At 38.2% G+C, this 18,902-nt stretch overlaps 2 protein-coding genes across 2 annotated transcripts in view; one reads left to right on the top strand and one right to left on the bottom strand.

Moving 5' to 3' along the window:
• The window catches only part of LOC135466253 (cilia- and flagella-associated protein 61-like), a 60,616-nt gene that overhangs the window by 11,155 nt on the left and 30,559 nt on the right, over window positions 1-18,902 (bottom strand). Inside the window, exons 25-26 of the mRNA XM_064743663.1 lie at window positions 5,352-5,475; window positions 3,532-3,608 (exon numbers count right to left, since the gene is read on the bottom strand). Of these exons, the coding sequence (XP_064599733.1) occupies window positions 3,532-3,608; window positions 5,352-5,475 (201 nt within the window). The remainder of the gene's footprint in view (window positions 1-3,531; window positions 3,609-5,351; window positions 5,476-18,902) is intronic.
• On the top strand, window positions 15,303-17,855 carry LOC135466254 (adenosine receptor A2b-like). The gene has a single exon (XM_064743664.1). The coding sequence runs from the start codon at window positions 16,574-16,576 to the stop codon at window positions 17,810-17,812; it is 1,239 nt and encodes a 412-aa protein (XP_064599734.1). The 5' UTR covers window positions 15,303-16,573; the 3' UTR covers window positions 17,813-17,855.

Raw genomic sequence — 18,902 nt, 5'->3', positions numbered from 1 at the left:
TCAGCTGGTTACAGTAGACCATTTCCTCACAGATGATTTGCAAAAATATCAAAATATCTACCCATGACAGCTGCCATACATGTACACCAGTCACCTGTTCAAAGCAACTAAGTTCCATTAACACTAAAAAGCCCATTCAGTTGTCATTCCTCAGGCTGTCCATAACATTTTATACCTCAGAACCACATTCCTACCCTATTTTCAGATATTACAGGGTATATGTATACTGACATGAATACTGCCCATGTTATTCTTTTTTGAAATGATTATATCTCGATCCGCAGCCTGCGTATATTTGCTTAAAAAACAGATTATTGATTAGATAAATAGAAGATACACAATTTGTGACCCATTATATCAAACTTCTTAAACGAGTGGTGTGATTTTAATCACAAATGAAAGTACAAGTTTAAATAAATTTTGATGTAATGGGTCACTATCTGCATATCCCATTTATCCCATAATTTATTTCAAACGATTTTAGGTGGTTGATGAAGAGGACAATTTCTGTTTGTTTTGACATGTAAATAAGATGCGTACTGATATATGTGGAACAGTTGGCACCGAACCACACATTTCACTGACAATAGTTCTAGAAAACGTTGAGAAAACCTGTGATCATAAAAAATAACACAGTCCAGTAGTGTGCAATAAGAAGATGAGTGTTAGTTTTTCTTTTGAAAATATCAGCATTTATAACTGCTTGATTATCACAATAAATGGCTCCTAAATTGTGACCTAAATCTAGTTCATATCTCTATGATAACAAACGCCATACGATGACTTGCTCAGTGCGAGGAAAATTATACTGACCAAACAGTCAAATTAAGGCTTTTAACATGAGCGATTCACCTCAAAACTTAACACAAAGCTCTGTTTACAGCCTTAATCAAGTACACAATGACCATAGATGCTTGAATTAACCCAAAGGCAATTAAATACTTTCTTAACAATGGTCTTCAGTAATCAGAAATAGCAGAAAACAAAGTTCTCATCACTCTTTGCACTAAAAGTGAGAAGCTACATGTCAGTGGAAGTAGCGGATAAAACAATGGTTAAGAATTACAAGCCTTAGGAACTTAATAGCTTTTTGTGTAAAAAGAAATTACGTCTAACTTGAGATGGCACCAGCGTGATTTATTTATTTTATTTATTTGAATGGTGATTTACATTGCACTCAAGAATATTTCACTTATACGACAGCTGCCAGCATTATGGTGGGAGTAAAACGGGCAGAGCACAGGAGAGACTTACAACCCTCCGCACACACTCAGGTCTTCCCACTTACGGCTGGAGAGGAAGCCAGTGTGAGCTGGACTTGAACTCACAGCGACTGCATTCGTAAGAGGCTCCTGGGTCTATGTGCCTGCATGATCTTCTTGTCACCCAATTCATACATAAATAACACCTTTCACATTATTCCTCTATTCTTATCACTAACTTCTGTTATGAGTAGGTAAGCTGTTCCAGCTGGTGTGGCCTAGGAAATGGATGACCTGAACAAACAGAAGCCAGTGTAGAGGTCATGCACGTCTTGGATAAGTGGCCTGGTTGACATAAAGCTAATACCAAATTACAAGTCAGTACGAGGAAGCTGGAGCATATCTGACCAACAACTGGTAAGTGTCACAGTAATGTAACTAGGGTGTTTTTCCGGGGCGGGGGGGGGGGGGGGGGGCAGGGAGGAGGGAGGAGGAGTAGTATATGTATGAACATATTAGCATTTACCAATTTCACACAGCCTTCTCTAAACAGGTAGGCAAAATGTACCACTATTAATGTCTGATTAGGACATTCTATACTTACACTTTTAATCAAAATCTTCATTAATATTAATAGTTATCATGTATGTACTCAGTCAGTTAGCGCACTAGCGCAACGTAATGACCCAGGAGCCTCTCACCAATGCGGTCGCTGTGAGTTCAAGTCCAGCTCATGCTGGCTTCCTCTCCGGCCATAAGTGGGAAGGTCTGCCAGCACCCTGTGGATGGTCGTGGGTTTCCCCCGGGCTGTGCCCGGTTTCCACCCACCATAATGCTGGCCGCCGTCGTATAAGTGAAATATTCTTGAGAACGGCGTAAAACGCCAATCAAATAAATAAATAAATAAATGTATGTACATGTAAGCCATTGTTGAGATCAGTTTCATGAAGAGTATTTAGTGTTAAGTAGCTCTTAGCTAAAGGCACAATTACAGGTCACCAAACAAACTCTTTTCGGATTCCACCACAAGCTTTGGCTTAAGATTTGATGATTCTTTAGCACAATGACATGTAATACCCAATTTGTCACTTATATCACAGCAGCTAATTTAATACGTGGAGGAAAGCAGACTACTTGTTGAACTATTCCCAGTGTTAGATACAGGCATGCATACTAGCATACACTAAAAGAAGACAGGGTAACTACAAGACACACAGATATGCCTACCCCTAGTGAATGTAATGTGTACACTTATGTTTACCTGTACAAATCCATTTTTATGTGTACAAAAAATTGTGACACCAATGCAGCACATACATTTTTAACCCTTCTTAAAAATCACTTCAAATAAAAACACCAATGCCAAAAAGTTTTAATTAAGGAAACCTTTTACTTGAGTCACTAAAACAGAGATAAGAGGGATTTCCAAGAAAGGGGCTAACGTGTCACAGAGGGAAACAAAGGACATATTTGGTGTGTAAGTTTGAGTCATTAAGAGGAAAATTGTTCATGTTCTACTTAAGATAATGATGTTATTAAGGATTTAGCGTGTTTAGTTGGTGTGACTCCGTGCCTTTACATCCACTTTCTCCGTTCACATCACCGCTAGGCATTTCATTGCCAACCATTTTGCCGGCTATAGGTGCTCAATGACAAGGGTTGACATAAAAAGATGGAATAAATGAGTGTGTCATTCAGAAACCCTTTGCGTGCTGCATTTAAGCTATACTACTTCGTAAGCTGGGCATTTCCTACTAACTCCTTGCTGTAATGTGAATGCTAAAATAGTGGATCTGATACCAATAACAGACATATATATAAAAATAAAAAATGAAATCAGACTTTGGATTACATTTTCTTCCGTGTATGCTGTCTAAATGTATTTTATACTTTTTTGATGTACGATCGTATTTTCTACATGTTTGGTGTACAAATACACCAAAATCATACAAGTAGGCAGGTCTGTACATCTACCATACACTGGCAGTAGTTACAAGGTAACTACAAGACATACAGGTACATATCCCATACACTGGCAGCATTGGCTGCAGTTACCTTAACCATACAGATACATATCCCATACACTGGCAGAAGGTAAAGTAACTACAAACACAGATAGGTATACAAGTATACAATACACTGGTGGAAGGTAAGGTAACTATAACGCATGTGGATTTTCTTCCCTAATATGATAAAAAAATCATTTCTTCCTTTGGGAGACCTATTTGGATATGATGTGTTGATAGAGAAACTTTGGAACTGATTGATGGCTGAAATAGTTTAAAGGCAATATGTGAGGAGCAACTGAATCAGATGAAGATTTGCTTACATAATCTTGATGAGACATGTGGGTCTTGAGTGGTATGTGCAGCCCTGGCTTGGCCACATGTAGGTAATGATATCCACCTGAAACACAGAAAGGACCAGGTGAACAGAAAGTGGACACACCATTTTGAAAAGACACTGGTAAACAATGCAAATTCTGTTCTCAGTTGCTTTTCACAGTGTCACAGTATGCAGACAGTGTGGCAGTATACAGACAGTGTGAGAGTATACAGATAGTGCATGTGGTACATCAGGAAATGTCAGCTCGAGAGAAGTAATATTCAACTTGTCAAGTATGTAATACGTTTTATTATACCGAAAAAAACACTCCCCTTTCAAGTTGTACTTTAAATTGTTGAATATGTACATCGACAAAGGAGCTATGACCACCTTTCGGTTGTTTTCTTTACGAACAAGCAGATGTCAGAGAGCTCTCAAAGGGAGATAACTGCTGTGGATTAAGCGCATGTGATTGTTGGATATTAGCACGAGGTCGTTGGATATTGCCTCGTGAAGGTGGGATAATACTTTGTGAGTGTGACATTTACATTATTTCCCTCCTTGCATCTTGTGTACACAAAGTTTGCTAATGATTGGGCCAGTAGGTTGGAGTAAAACAACTCTAAAAAAATTAACAACACAGACAGACAGATGGGGAAAAATATATCTGCTACATGCACATGTGTCTTCCACGAACAGAGAAGAAGCAAATGTATGAGAGCAAGTCATAACCATCTGAAAGGAAATATACATATTCTTATTCCCTTATAAATTAGTAGTGAAAGCAGCCATTTACTCTGAAAAGACTCATTTTGAAATAAAAGCAGAAAAATTTTGAGACTTTAATGATGACCTGCTAAGTTACTATGCTAAATTTTGCGACTCTGGCATATGCAATGTATGGTATTTATACATGAAAACAATATTTTCAGTTGTAATTACAATTCACATGATCTTGTAAGAAGCTGCACCCTGTCTTGGGGATACTGGATGTCCCAAGTATTACACAGACTACCTTTTATTTTAAAGATTTTCGTACATGTACCAGTTTATAGCCAGGTCACCTGAACTCCTGTCATATACTTACCTGGTAAATATTACATAACAGACCACACTATCATGGGACTCCTGCATATAATTACCTGATAAAAGACCACCCTCTGCATTGGGACTCCTGCATATAATTACCTGGTAAGAGACCACCCCCTATCTTGGGACCCTTGCATGTAATTACCTGGTAAGAGACCACCCTCTATCTTGGAACTCCTGTATATGATTACCTGTCAAGAGACCACCCTGTATCTTGGGACTCCTGTATATAATTACCTGGCAAGAGATCACCCTCTATCTTGGGACTCCTGTATATAATTACCTGGTAAGAGACCACCCCCTATCTTGGAACTCTTGCATGTAATTACCTGGTATGAGACCACCCTCTATCTTGGGATACCTGTATATAATTACCTTATAAGAGACCACCCTGTATCTTGGGACTCCTATATACAATTGCCAGGTAAGAGATCACCCTCTATCTCAAGACTCCTGTATATAATTACCTGGCAAGAGACCACCCTCTGTCTTGGGACTCCTGTATATAATTACCTGATAAGAGACCACCCACTATCTCGAGACTCCTGTATATAATTACCTATCAAGAGACCACCCTCTATCTTGGGACTCCTGTACATAATTACCTGTCAAGAGATCACCCTCTATCTTGGGGCTCCTGTACCTGGTAAGAGACCACCCTCTAACTTGGGACTCCTGCATATCATTACCTGATAAGAGACCACCCTCTATCTTGGGACTCCTGTATATAATTACCTGGTAAGAGACCGCCCTCTATCTTGGGACTCCTATATATAGGTATGAGGTTGAGCAGCTGTTGTGGGGGTTCAGGCTCTGGTTCAACAGTGGGGTCAAACATCCGCAGTAAAGCACTCGCCAGCTGAAAGAATGAATAAATGAATGCTCGGGGTATATGATGTACTTAACAATTTTTCAGTTTAATGACAAGGAGAAATCATTATAGGTGTGTACATATACTGGGGTGAGTCCATGCCACCAAAGTGCTGCAGTCTCTGAAAAATCATGCCAAAGAAGACACCGGACATGACACTCCACCAAGTCACTATATACAGGCCCCGGGCCAACCAGTCCTGCTTCCTTGCTCAAACCTCTCAATACTGAGAGGAAGCATGAAGCACCATTTTGAAAGTCTTTGGTGAGACCCGAACAAGGTCTGATCCCGGGTCTCTCAACTTTGAGGGCGACACTCTAACCATTAGGCCACCAGCTGAAAGATGATGGTACCAATTAGTTAAATTACTGATAACTATCTCTATACTGTTCGTTCGTACCACTGTTTGATACAAGCATACAGTGAGCTTTTAAAATTTTGTTTATACAGGTATGTGCACATCTAATGTATTTTTGCAGAACAGCTCAAGCACACCTTATGACTCTCAAACAAATAAAACCATGCGACCTGTAAATGAAAATGCTTTTTTTTTTATTGGGTAACTAAAACAATTTTGTAAATCCTATGTTGGGGAGAAGGATTTAAGTGAAACATGCAGTCATCAGTTCCTTTCTTCACAACCTATAAACCAGGCCACTCTATGCTAGAATATCTCTATCAATGCCAGCATATGATTTGTAAGACATTTACAAAAGTCTTCTTCACAGGTGGGAATAAATACTAAGCTTCTGTGAATATCATATAAACGAATGAAATGGCACTTATTTGTACATGTACATATGGGGATTAGAGTGGGTATCCACAAGCACTGACATAATTTTCCAAAAATATACGTACATTCCTTGTTTTTTTTTATAAATGATAGAGAATGCAAGTTCAATGTAATTTTTGTTAATGTGTTAATGTAGGTAAACTATCTGTCCACAACTTGTCCACAATCCACCTTCAGGTCATTCCTCGTGTTCATCTTATTACAAATCTTAAAATCGCGTCCTAACTGACTAATATTAAACTTCATATCACATTTACTTGAGACTCTAAGGGGAGTGTGTACATACAATCCAGAGCCAAGATACCCCACAAGTCTCTTCATATTATAATGTATGCATGTATATGTAGAATCAAATAACATGTGATGTGCAATATCTGAAAAACAATAAACAATTTCATGGTTCTATGCAGACATGTCTTGGATGGCCCTGCATGCACAGTACATCTGTAAGTAAGTGGTAAATGTTTGAAGATGAATTAAAAGACAGAGCTCAAAGTACACAAGGAAGAAAATCTACCCCCTAAAAACCTTAAGTGAGAGCACACAAGCCTTTGGATCAATACAATATAGAGAAATGAGGTACATGTAGTCCTGCCAGTACTTCAGGTACGTTTGCATGTAGCTGCTCGGGATGCAATGACACATAGGAGTCCAAACTCGAGGTAAGTCTAAGTTACGACAGAAATACAGGTAAACTTACAGAAAAGTAAATCAATTCCACATTAGGTCACAATTAGCTAGATTCTTCACATTCTTGTAGATGTAGTGTACATTTTCTTTCTTTATTAAATGTAAAATTCCTTTTTGTTCCACAGACATTGCAATTTAAAGGTGCTAATGAAGACAACAGTTTTGTTGAGCATTTATCTCAAGAAAACATACATACATTTTACCCACACAGGGAAAAATCACAGGGACAAAAAAGTCTTTTGTCAGCTATGGGTGAATGTTAAGGAGGCATTTACAGAACCACAAGGGTTTGGAACGAAGAAAACTGCACAAACGGATAAACTTCTAGATTTGAAACAGGCCTATGTCAGTACGTGTGCATGTGGACACATGTAGGTGATGCTTCCTATAGCTCTGGGACAAGGACAATGGCTTGCTCTAGCAATACCTGGTGATGTGTAACTCAGTCTTGTATTCAACATGTCTGGGATGTCCAGAAATCTATAAAGTTAGCATTAAATGTGTACTGGAATGTATACACATCTCCTAAGTGCTAAATGCGCGCTTCCAGACACTGCATTCTTGTGGCATGAACAGAGAAAAGTTCTAACACAGGTGTTAGGTTGACGCCCAAGATTATGTGTAGAAATTTAAAACCATTCAGATCAGTGATCAATTACTGGCTCTAAAAAATAAAACCTAAACAGAAAAAAAAAAACAATTATTTACAGTTATGCTGGTATTACACACAATATCCCTCTATGTGAAGATGAATACAAGGACACCTTTTCTCTACAGGGCTGTTTGCTTTTTAGGTTTCTAAAAAAATAAATCTATAGCATAATGAATTACAATAATTTATAAAATTTTGGGTTCTAACACTGAATATTTTGATCTTATTTGTGTAGAGTAATCTCAAGGACATCTGAAAATCTTCAATCTTTTCAACCACTAAAGCGCTCTTTTCAGTGGAATTTATGCATGCAATAAATGATGCATGAAAATGATGCTAAAATGATTTGCTCATGTCATTAAAGATTCAATCTTCATAAAACTATGCAAATTATTTCTCTACACCCCATAGTTCTCTCAGAATGTTTCAGAAATATTGGTTTCAGTGGTGGATGCAAATGATTTTTTTCTTTTGTGTGTGTGTTGTTTTGAATGAGGCAAAGTATGTGGGTCCACACTTGTTCATTTACATGGAAAGGTAACACATCCTATATGTGGTGGCTGAAACAGCAGTGGTCAGACAGACAAGATAATGACAATGGTCCCAATAGACAGTCAGCCAAGGGGTAAAACAAAGAAATGTTTGCATGGTTGTTAAAAGTGTCCATTAAATTGAGATAATTTAGACACAACAAACTTCCGATAGTTAAGAGAAACTGTTGACGTGTGAGTGTTTGCATTAATGATCCTGCAAATTAGCCAACCTGTGCTATGGCTCGGGCTGCGCTAACAGCTGTAATTGTATCTGTAACATGTCAAAGGTAATGTCAGTGATACAGAGGAGGGTAAGTAAATGGCTGTGAGCAGTGATGTGGGTGCATTAATCAGCCTCAGTGAACAGGCCACACAATGCACACCCAGCTGGCAACTCCACTGTGCTGACATTTCAACGCTTCACCAGCTAACTGCTCCTCAAATTGACTAACCATGTTACCTCTCAGATATAATTAGCCATCAATAAGTTCAATTTGTTGTGTCAATATGTGCGCAGGATCCTTCCATCAGCAGTCTCAGGTTTAGCCATCGGACCTGCTCACTTCCAATGTCTGTAGTTTTAACTTTACCCTATACAAAGATTAACTTATCACAAGTATGTACTAGCACAGGTATTGATTAAATCTCTGTAACCACCTCTGCTGCATTACTGTTTTTACAGGATCACACACATACAACTATTCCATGCCTTCAATTATTTTACAATCAGATCCATGAATGAAACATCAGGGAGGAGAGCTGATAGTCAGAGGGCCTGATTTCTTAAAAACCAGGGCCCAGTTTCACAAAGCGACATACAACATTTTTTTATCGCCCATTTGTCATACGTCATTCTGTAAGTCACTATTTCCGTACCATTGCCATATATGTACAATTATTGTACATGTACCACATCATTGGGAAACTGGGCCCAGATAACTATTCCACGGCCCTTATATACAACTATTTCATGTTACTAGTTATTTTAGAATCAGATACATCCTTATTATTTATAAAGGATAAGACAAAGCTATCCTATGTCTAATAATACAGGGTAAGATAGACATACCTATTGCTAGACACCTTGCTTAATGCTTATAGCATAAGACACTTTCATTTTTCCTTATAAGTTTAGTATAAGATACACACGCAAATTACACCTACATGTACATACTGCGTTCAGGATAACATACATTATTCTATTTTAGAATATAATGCACACAACCATTGCACATGCCCTAAGTATTTTAGAAAAAAGATACCCACAAAAATTCCATATCATTAAGTCTTTTACGATAAAATAAACACAGCCATTCCCTATTCATAAGTATTTCTGGATAAGATAAACACAGCCATTCCCCATTCATAAGTATTTTAGGACAAGATACCCACAACCACTCCACATCCCTTAGTATTTTAAGATAAAATAAACACAGCCATTCTACATTCTTAAGTATTTTTGGATAAGATAAACACAGCCATTCCACATCGCTAAGTATTTTAGAACAAAACAGCCATTCCACATCCCTTAGTATTTCAAAATGCGATGCACACAACCATTACACTTCCCTTAGTATTTTAGGACAAGATACACACAACCATTCCACGTCCCTAAGTATTTTAGGACAAGATACACACAACCATTCCACGTCCCTAAGTATTTTGGGGTAAGATACACACAATTCCACATCCCTAAATATTTTGGGGTCAGATACGCACAATTCCACATCCCTAAGTATTTAGAATAAGATAAACACAACCATTCCACATCCCAAAGTACACGACATCTGAGGTTAAAAGTCAATTGTTAACGCTTGTATCGCACTCCGAGATACTGCATAATGCTCCAATGGCACATGACAAACCCTCTACTAGGCTGTGTCTGAGATCTGCTGAAGAGTGCAGGATTATCATGGGAAGGTGTGAATATAGTTCTGTCTACAGACATATCCTAGTTTGCACACTAAGATGCAATCCCTCTGTTTCAGCTATTTGAACATATACTAGCCATGAAAAGAGGAAAGATTATCTTGCAATAAGTAACCTACCTCTGCATAACAAAATCAACTTGATCAACAAGGGAGTACATATGCAATCAAAGTCATCGATTGGTGTTGACAGACAGCACACTAACTTTGATATACATTTATATTATGCCATATAGAGCCATGCAACAGATATTTTATAGTAAACTGGCTAAATCTTCCCATAAATTTCTCATAACAAAACAATTTCTTGTGAATAAAGCAAGTGCAACAGCATACTTTCTGTCTAGGACCTCTCCCTGACACAGGCAGACAGCAGTCTCCTGTGGCTGTGGCTGTGCCTTTGCGTGATCCTTCACACTCATGTCTTATCATTTGTCGCATTTGTATAAAGGTAACATCTAAATAACGTCATGTATTCAGATTACTGCATTGAGAGATCATTGTTTTTTTTTCTTCATGTGTTTCCTAAGTGGGGGCATTTCCTGCACAGTTTTGTACCAACTACAAATTCTCCACAGTTATGTAGACAAAATATAACTTACCCTGTATCATATTTTTTACCACTACTGTGCTGTTGTTGTCGCATGGACTGTCAGTGTCAAAGCGTCGATTTGGTTTTCTAAATCAATGAATGGCTGATAATTTTTCACTGGCAAATGACTCCCACAACAAGGAAAACCTTCTATGGAAGAAACGAAAGATATTTATCCATCTTTTTAGGCACAGGCGTATGAATGCTCAGCCATGTGTGTGTGATCAGTCACAATGGACAGATCACTGACCACAGGCCTTCTACAAACTCTCTACAGGGGCCTCCGTGGCTCAGTCGGTTAGCGCGCTAGCGCAGCGCAATGACCCAGAAGCCTCTCACCAATGCGGTCGCTGTGAGTTCAAGACCAGCTCATGCTGCCTTCCTCTCCGGCCGTACGTGGGAAGGTCTGTCAGCAACCTGCGGATGGTCGTGGGTTTCCCCCGGGCTGTGCCCGGTTTCCACCCACCATAATGTTGACCGCCGTCGTATAAGTGAAATATTCTTGAGTACGGCGTAAAACACCAATCAAAAAAACAAAAAAAAAAAAAAAAATCAAACTCTCTACAAGACATTTAACACCGTGCTAATCTCCTGCCTTGTTTTGACGTTTAGCCTGAGCTGTACTGTATTATAGGGTAGGACACACACAACATTTCCAAACCCCTAAATATTTCAGGACAAGATAAACACAACCATTCCACATCCCTTAGTATTTCAGAGTAACACACACACACACAACAATTACACATACCTATAAATTAGTTCTGGATAATTCTACATAAACTGTCCTCACTGTTTAAAATCTACACACAAGCATTATACATCCTTAATTATTTTCATACGCATACTGCATATACAACCTGTTCACTGAAGCCTCTATTTTAGAATAGGATAGGTAAAACCTGCATGCAGCTACCTCTCTTATTGTTTCATGACTAGTCATTCATACAACCACTACTTCCTGCTCTATTTCAGGATAGGATATACACACCGACAACCTGTCTCCACCTCTTACCATTTCAGAACACAACACATACGAGCACCACACACGTCCACAGTTAACAGACAGTAATTTAATCAATTACGTACACAAATATGCTCAATGTGCCTTTCAACTGGTATGATGTGATGGTCATAATGACTGTGATCTATTTTCTGTCTCTAAACAGATAATAGTTAAAATAATTTACTTTGACAGAAATCACAAAGTCAAACTGAACACAGGTGAGCAAACAAGACTCTGGCCTTCATAATATACAGGTCTAAAGCTCTGCCTTAAGTGTATGGACTAGGAGTGGATGTAATCAGATGGGTAATTAACCACACATCACTATGCAAATTTCTCATGACTTTACATGCACACATGTGGGGGTGAGAATTAAAAAAGTAGACATCATGTGGAGGAGTACAGATATCAAGAAGAAGTGCAGACATATAGCAGGTGGTTGATGAGTTCATGACTTGTGTAGCCAGAGAGAGCATATACATGAGTGAACATAACACTGTGTTTGGGTACGGTCAATAGCCACTGCCCACTTACAAACTTAAATGCCTTACATGCATGTAAAACCCAGGGCTTCAATTAACCTGTATGACATGTGTCTACCAATGACATAATACAAGACAACAGCATGTCACTATGAACAGCTGGTGCGGCCGGACATCAACAACTCAGAGTTATATATATATATATACATTCAAGTGGCCAACTCAACTGGCATTACTAGTACATTTCACTGGTGACCAATGGTCCGTGTATTTCCTGCCTGAAGGCTTAGTCATAGAGACTAAGGCATCTGAGTGCTGCTAGCATCAAGAGATTATCTCTCTGGCTTTCTCAAAATACAAGTACAGTTGTGTTAATGAGCATTCTTGTCACTAACCATAAGAATAACTTCTCTAGGTGGATGTGACATACCCCTATACACGAAGGCAGGGCACAGCAAGAGGACAGCTTACTCTTCTTCACTGATTAGCCCAGCAACTCTCCGTTCAGGGGAATACAGGTAAGCTGACAACTACTCGGCCCATAACTCACACATACACCAGGTACATACTGTAACTATGGCAGGTAAGTGAAAACATCTTAGCAGAAAGATACATACGTGTGCTTGATAAACACTATAAATTTCATGTAAAGGTAAGTTCTGATAAATAAAAAAAAAACTCATCAGCTTATTTAGAAACTTCTGAATATACATGTAAATGTATAAATGACATAGCACTTGTGCATAAAATCTCCCTGACAATGTGCTAGAGTCAGGATGACAGGAAATATGAAATAAGTTTATTTAAGCCAGTTAATATGTTTTGAGCTCCTCAAGTTCTCAGAGAACATAGAAATTAAGCCACATTTAAAGCCATCAGCTGTTTGTACTTATTCTAGCCCAGGAGGGCAGGGACATTCAGTCAGAATTCAGTGGTGTGTGAGGTTTTATGTGTACACGTGGATTTGTCCCCTAATGTAAAAATAGAGGCGTACAGATAGATCATACATGTACCTGTACAGCACAGTGTAATCCACACAGAGCAGTACTGGTGCGTGTCCATCTTTGCCATAAATATACATACCAATACTCAATAATTACCCTACAGCATTATCTAGAGTGTAGAAAAAGATGGGCACAGTAGACATAATGTCTGAGAGCCTCCCATCCTTGAAACAAGGTCAAGCAAATAACACACATGTAGGAGAACTATTCAATAACTTTTCTCGAATACTGTAATTATTTCACAATCTGTAGTAAATCTGTATGAGAATCTTTGGATATTACCCGAATTTACAGGTGAAGACAGTGACAATAACTGTTCTGGAAAGCCTGTGTTGGAATGTAAAGGTTATTATAACACACCAGTCTTAAACTAACAAATATACATATAGAATCTGTTCACAGATACTATTTCATGTACATCACATATATCAATTATGTATCCATGGGAAAATGCACAAAATTGCATACTGGGCCTGCCACAAATTGCATGTATTGTTAGTAAATCTGATAAAAAAATTGAAGTGGAAGTTTGCAAAGAATAATTTCATGCTGCACAGGTATATACATTTAAAGGGCTACATTTGCATATTATAAAGTTGGGTGTGGCTCTACTGATTCAAAACACAGTGCAAATTATAAATATACAGAATACCTGTGTAGAAGGGTTAGCTGAATATCACATTATAACATTACATAAATTATTTAAACACAATTCAAGTCCTATCTTGACATGCTAATTATTGATTTCAGATATATTACAACCTTTTCATCTTGATATAAACTTCCAAATCATCCAGGACGAAGAATGATCCACTTTCATGCCAAATACTGTTTCTTCATCAAAATCAACGTAAGAAGTATTTATTGCAACGTAAAAACCAAAATTGCCTTCAATTAGTTTTTAAGAGAGGAAATCACATACATCCATAATCAATGAAACTTCCATAGTTGAGAGTCAAGGCAGCGCCCTCTTGTAGTAAATACAGCTATGAAATGTTTCTAATTGTATGGTCATGTGATCTCTCCTCAGGTATACATGGCCAGCCTTTCTGCTGTACAGCATACATTGGTTGATCAGAGGACAATAACGGCTGTAGTTATTTGTTTATGTGCTCACACCTGCACAGTGTACTCAGATCTGCCCAGCTCTTCCAGCTCAACACTTCAGCAATACTGACATCTTGCCCAGATCCCAGGTAAGTGGCTTCCACATCGATTGCTTTCATGCTTTCTTTCTCTTTTTCTTTTTTTTTCTCTTTTGTGAATGGAAAGACATCCTATTTTTTCAGACTCAGAATATGTATTCCCAATTTTGGTTCTGGTTGTGTTTTGAGTGAAAATAAATATGAAACCAACTTGTAATTTACATTTTCACTGCATTTCACTCAAAGTTTCTACATCATTCAAAACTGGGCAGAAGTTTGTTTAATTTTCCCTTTCCCCCTCATAAGACAACACTTTTACCTTTTGAAACTCAGCATTTGTTGGCAGTAGCATTAATATTCTGCCCTACATTAATTTAGAGCCTGTTCATTATGAAATCCTATCTGTTATCTGAAGGCTAGATCTGTATGCGTTGGACTTAACAGCAGTCAGGCTGTAGAACAGGTGTAGGAACACTTTCTGCACAACTGTCACTGCACAAGTAGTAAGATCTAAACATGTCAGAGGAACAATGTTCAACTATTTCAACTTGACAGACACCTGCTACGAACATGCTTCGGCTATTAACTTTAATTGATGCAAAAATGAAATATTGGTCCATAACAAGTTTATCATTCCAAATATTCTTCACATTGTCTGTTAAAGAGTGCATATTAATTTGCTAAATTTCCTGGGGGGGGGGGGGGGGGGTTCTTGTTTTTTTTTGTTTTGTTTTGTTTAGAGATTACTTTGGAAGATGGGATGATAGCCTGGTGGATAAAAGTTTAAGTTTCATCACCAAAAGTAACATTCCGTGACATCTGCTTCTAAAAATGCTGTTTTTGTGAGGTGGAATTTTAGGTGACTTAGTGTAGTTCTATAGCTATGGACATCATTGTACTCTCTTCAAGCTTCAGGATCAGGATCAATCCACCCACATGTACCTAACATTCAAAAGGCTATCCATTTTAATTCCTCTCAACGAACCTTACCAATACACTCATGAAACATCTTAAAAGAAAGCAGTTTTACCCAGATATATTCATGTTCGGTTACATGTAGCTCAAACCATAAGGTGTAACTCCAAACCCATTACCTTGTCTTTGGTGTCCTTTCATTTATTTATTTATTTGATTGGTGTTTTACGCCATACTCAAGAATATTTCACTTATACAACGGCGGCCAGCATTATGGTGGGAGGAAACCGGGCAGAGCCTGGGGGGGAAACCCATGACCATCTGCAGGTTGCTGCCAGACCTTCCCATGTATGGCCGGAGATTGATGTCCTTTCAAGGAAAAGGTAAATTACATGTAGTGATACACTATTGATGTGGTATCTCTGCACTTTTATACCTCAGATTCAATGTTAAAAGCTATTCATCAACTATAGAACATGGTCTAATTTATCTTAGGTTATAGATTCACTATAGGTGGCCTAGCTGTTCAGGTTTTGTGATGGGGTTACCTTGTTTCCTCACCATGTTAACAGCAAACAAGTGTGCAGTACATGTACTTGTGCCATCTCAATAGGCCACGACAGCTATCTGAATGAACCAGCTGTTTACAATGTCACTGTCTACTTTAATAGTTCTAAGCCATTGATTTCTGCCATTCTCTGCCTGTCATATCGATCTCACTTGAAACATAATCTTTTATCAACTTTAAATTTATTGACGCTTGGTTTTTTTCTCGTGTATACAGTGACGTTTGAAAAGATAGATGGTCCAGTGACAAGGTGAGGGCGATGATACAGAGACGAGACCTGGAAGAGAAGGACACGAGTGCCCGAGGGCACACCTACATTGTCAGCTTGGGCCAACATCTCCCTAATCTTACTCAAGAAAAAGATGCTTGACAGTACCACAAGGATAGAGCAGTGGACCCAAAGGATTTTAATCAAATGCACGTCGACTTTTCACCTGTAACTGTCCAGAAAGAGAAAATCACATCACTTCTTGTCACAGAATGTTAAGGAATGATAGAGGATTTCATGAACTCCGTAATCAGAATTGATCAGTTCACAGTCATTATTTCTGAACTGAGTCCAGTTTCAGATCAAAACACAATGTAGGAGAAAATGCAGTGGGAGTCTAAACCTTGAACCAAATCAACGGATCACAGATTATACCATTGATTACAAGTACAGCTTGCATTAGTATCAGGAATGGAAGCCAGAAAATATGAATCAGAAGTAGCAGGAGACAATGGCCATGATCTTAGAAAAGGCAAACCTATTGTGAAGTGAGTCTCTGACTACAAGGTAATGGATACAACATCAATAGTCTACATCACCCTGGAAGTTCTCATTGCAGTTGCTTCACTACTGGGCAATGTCTTAGTTCTCTGGGCTGTGGCAATAAACCGGCGACTACGGACAGTTACAAACTTGTTTATTGTCAGTCTGGCAACTGCAGATTTATTTGTTGCTGTTGTGGCCATTCCAAGTGCTATTGCAAGCTACAATGGTCTTCCCAAGAACAACTTCTATGGATGTGTCTTTGTCAATTCAATAGTGATTCTCTTCACACAAAGTTCTGTCTTCAGCCTGCTTGCCATTGCCATAGAACGATTCATGGCAATAAAGTATCCATATGCATACGAGACTTACTTCACTTCTACTAATGCCATCAAGCTTATAATTGTCACATGGCTTCTGAGTATTCTGATAGGACTTGTGCCAATTATGGGATGGAACCTGTATCCACCAACGCAGACACATTGTGCTTTTACTGATGTGATTGACATGAAATTTATGGTGTACTTTAACTTTTTCCTCTGTATCTTGCTTCCCTTGGTGATAATGTTAGGATTTTATGGTTACATTTTTCATATTGTACGGAAGCAGATGAGACAAATTGCATCACTGCAACTCAACAGAAGCAAAGACAGGAAAGAGCGCCAAATAATCAAAGAGATTAAAGCAGCCAAAAGCTTGGCACTGATTCTTGGATTCTTTGCCATATGTTGGCTTCCGCTTCATATCATGAACTCCATATCATTACTTTGTGGAGACAAATGTCCACAGCCGTATCAACTCTTGTTGGCAGCCATCATCCTCAGCCATGCCAACTCTGCCTTCAATCCCCTACTCTATGCCTACTGCAATACCTTATTTAGACTAGCTTTTAAAGACATTTGTTTATGTCGTGGTTGGACCAGGCGTGCAGCTCATGCAGCAACTGATGACATTTTTACTGTGACAAGGAATGACTCAAATGATTTCACCAATGACAATGCTGTAGCATCAGCTGATGGCATCGAGATCAAAAATCCCTTGTGTAAAACGGGGAACACTTCTCTTTCCCTGGGCATAATCAATGGCGGCAAGAGTCTGCCGGACAGTTCAAACTCAGAAGAGCCAGAAGAGGCAAGTGGCAACAAAAAATTGGTCAGCACAATTGTTGGTCAGCACAATGAGACATTTGACATGGATAATGATTCTGATGGTAGTGTTTTTGACCACCATGAAACAAACGATACTGGCATTACAAAAGTTGCCTGATATACAAGGTGAAAGTCATAATTTAATTTACTGATTGGACACATGACTATGTATATATATAGATATATACATACACATGTATATGGGCATTTGTATATTATATAAATGATAGCGGCAAAGACATTCACATTTTCACAAACAACATTTTCGCACATAACATACAACATTTTTTAAATACAAAAGTGTAATGTATAATGTTTACAAAAATAGCAGGTATTGTTTTCTATATGTTATCAGCACAAATGTAGTTCTAAAATCCAGATTAAATGTTTATAATCAACATCAACAACTAGTGGTTTTTTCCTGCTAACAACAAATGTTTTGAGGCAAATGAAAGTCATGAAATATTGCTTTTGATGTTGGAACTCACATTTTCAATGTAGAATAAACAGTTTAGGTCATTTACAGGCACCATCTGCCTTATTTTTATTTAGTTACAAAAAAAAGTAAGCATCAGTAGGGGGTGGTGGTGGGGGTTTTGGTGGGGGGAGCGAGCATCAGTGGAAAGATCATGCAAAATTATAAGCAAGGCATTCATCTTTTCTTCATACATGGATTTCTTCTGACCAAAGAAATGCTGTTAAATGCTTGAATTCTGTGGCAGGTTTTGCCTTTATGAATCACAGTGATAATGTTTATAGATGCCAGTAAAATGTTTTTCAACTTGTATTTGAACCTTTTCTTGTGTGAAATTTAGTTTAATGTCTACCAATGCACATAAACAAGAAATTTCCAAATTAGAATGAAGGTTTGTGTTGACGCCTAAACTTGTTTATAAAGTCAACCACAGAATTCTAACATTTGACTGCATTTTAGTCAGTCTAAAAAGTGAAAAACTAGTTTCCAGTGGTCTTTCATTGGCTTGACCTCCATTTCTTGTTTACTCTCATTTTAAGTTATATTTTTAGGTTCAACTCACCAGAAATCCCACAAAGTCTATCCTTTGATTTAAGATGCCTACCATTCCAGTCAGGTACACAAATAATACCTTACTACATGGACATGTAAAATATAGCAGAAAACAAATTCAAACAAATGCTACACATTATAATATTTAAGCACAAAGTTCACTTATTTTTTACAAACTCTA

Source organism: Liolophura sinensis, chromosome 6, assembly GCF_032854445.1.
Source record: "Liolophura sinensis isolate JHLJ2023 chromosome 6, CUHK_Ljap_v2, whole genome shotgun sequence".
Taxonomy (NCBI): domain Eukaryota; kingdom Metazoa; phylum Mollusca; class Polyplacophora; order Chitonida; family Chitonidae; genus Liolophura; species Liolophura sinensis.
This window is presented reverse-complemented; position numbering and strand designations above follow the sequence as displayed.

Coding starts and splice junctions, on each gene's coding strand:
- LOC135466254 (XM_064743664.1), top strand. CDS start 16,574: ATGGATACAACATCAATAGTCTACATCACCCTGGAAGTTCTCATTGCA.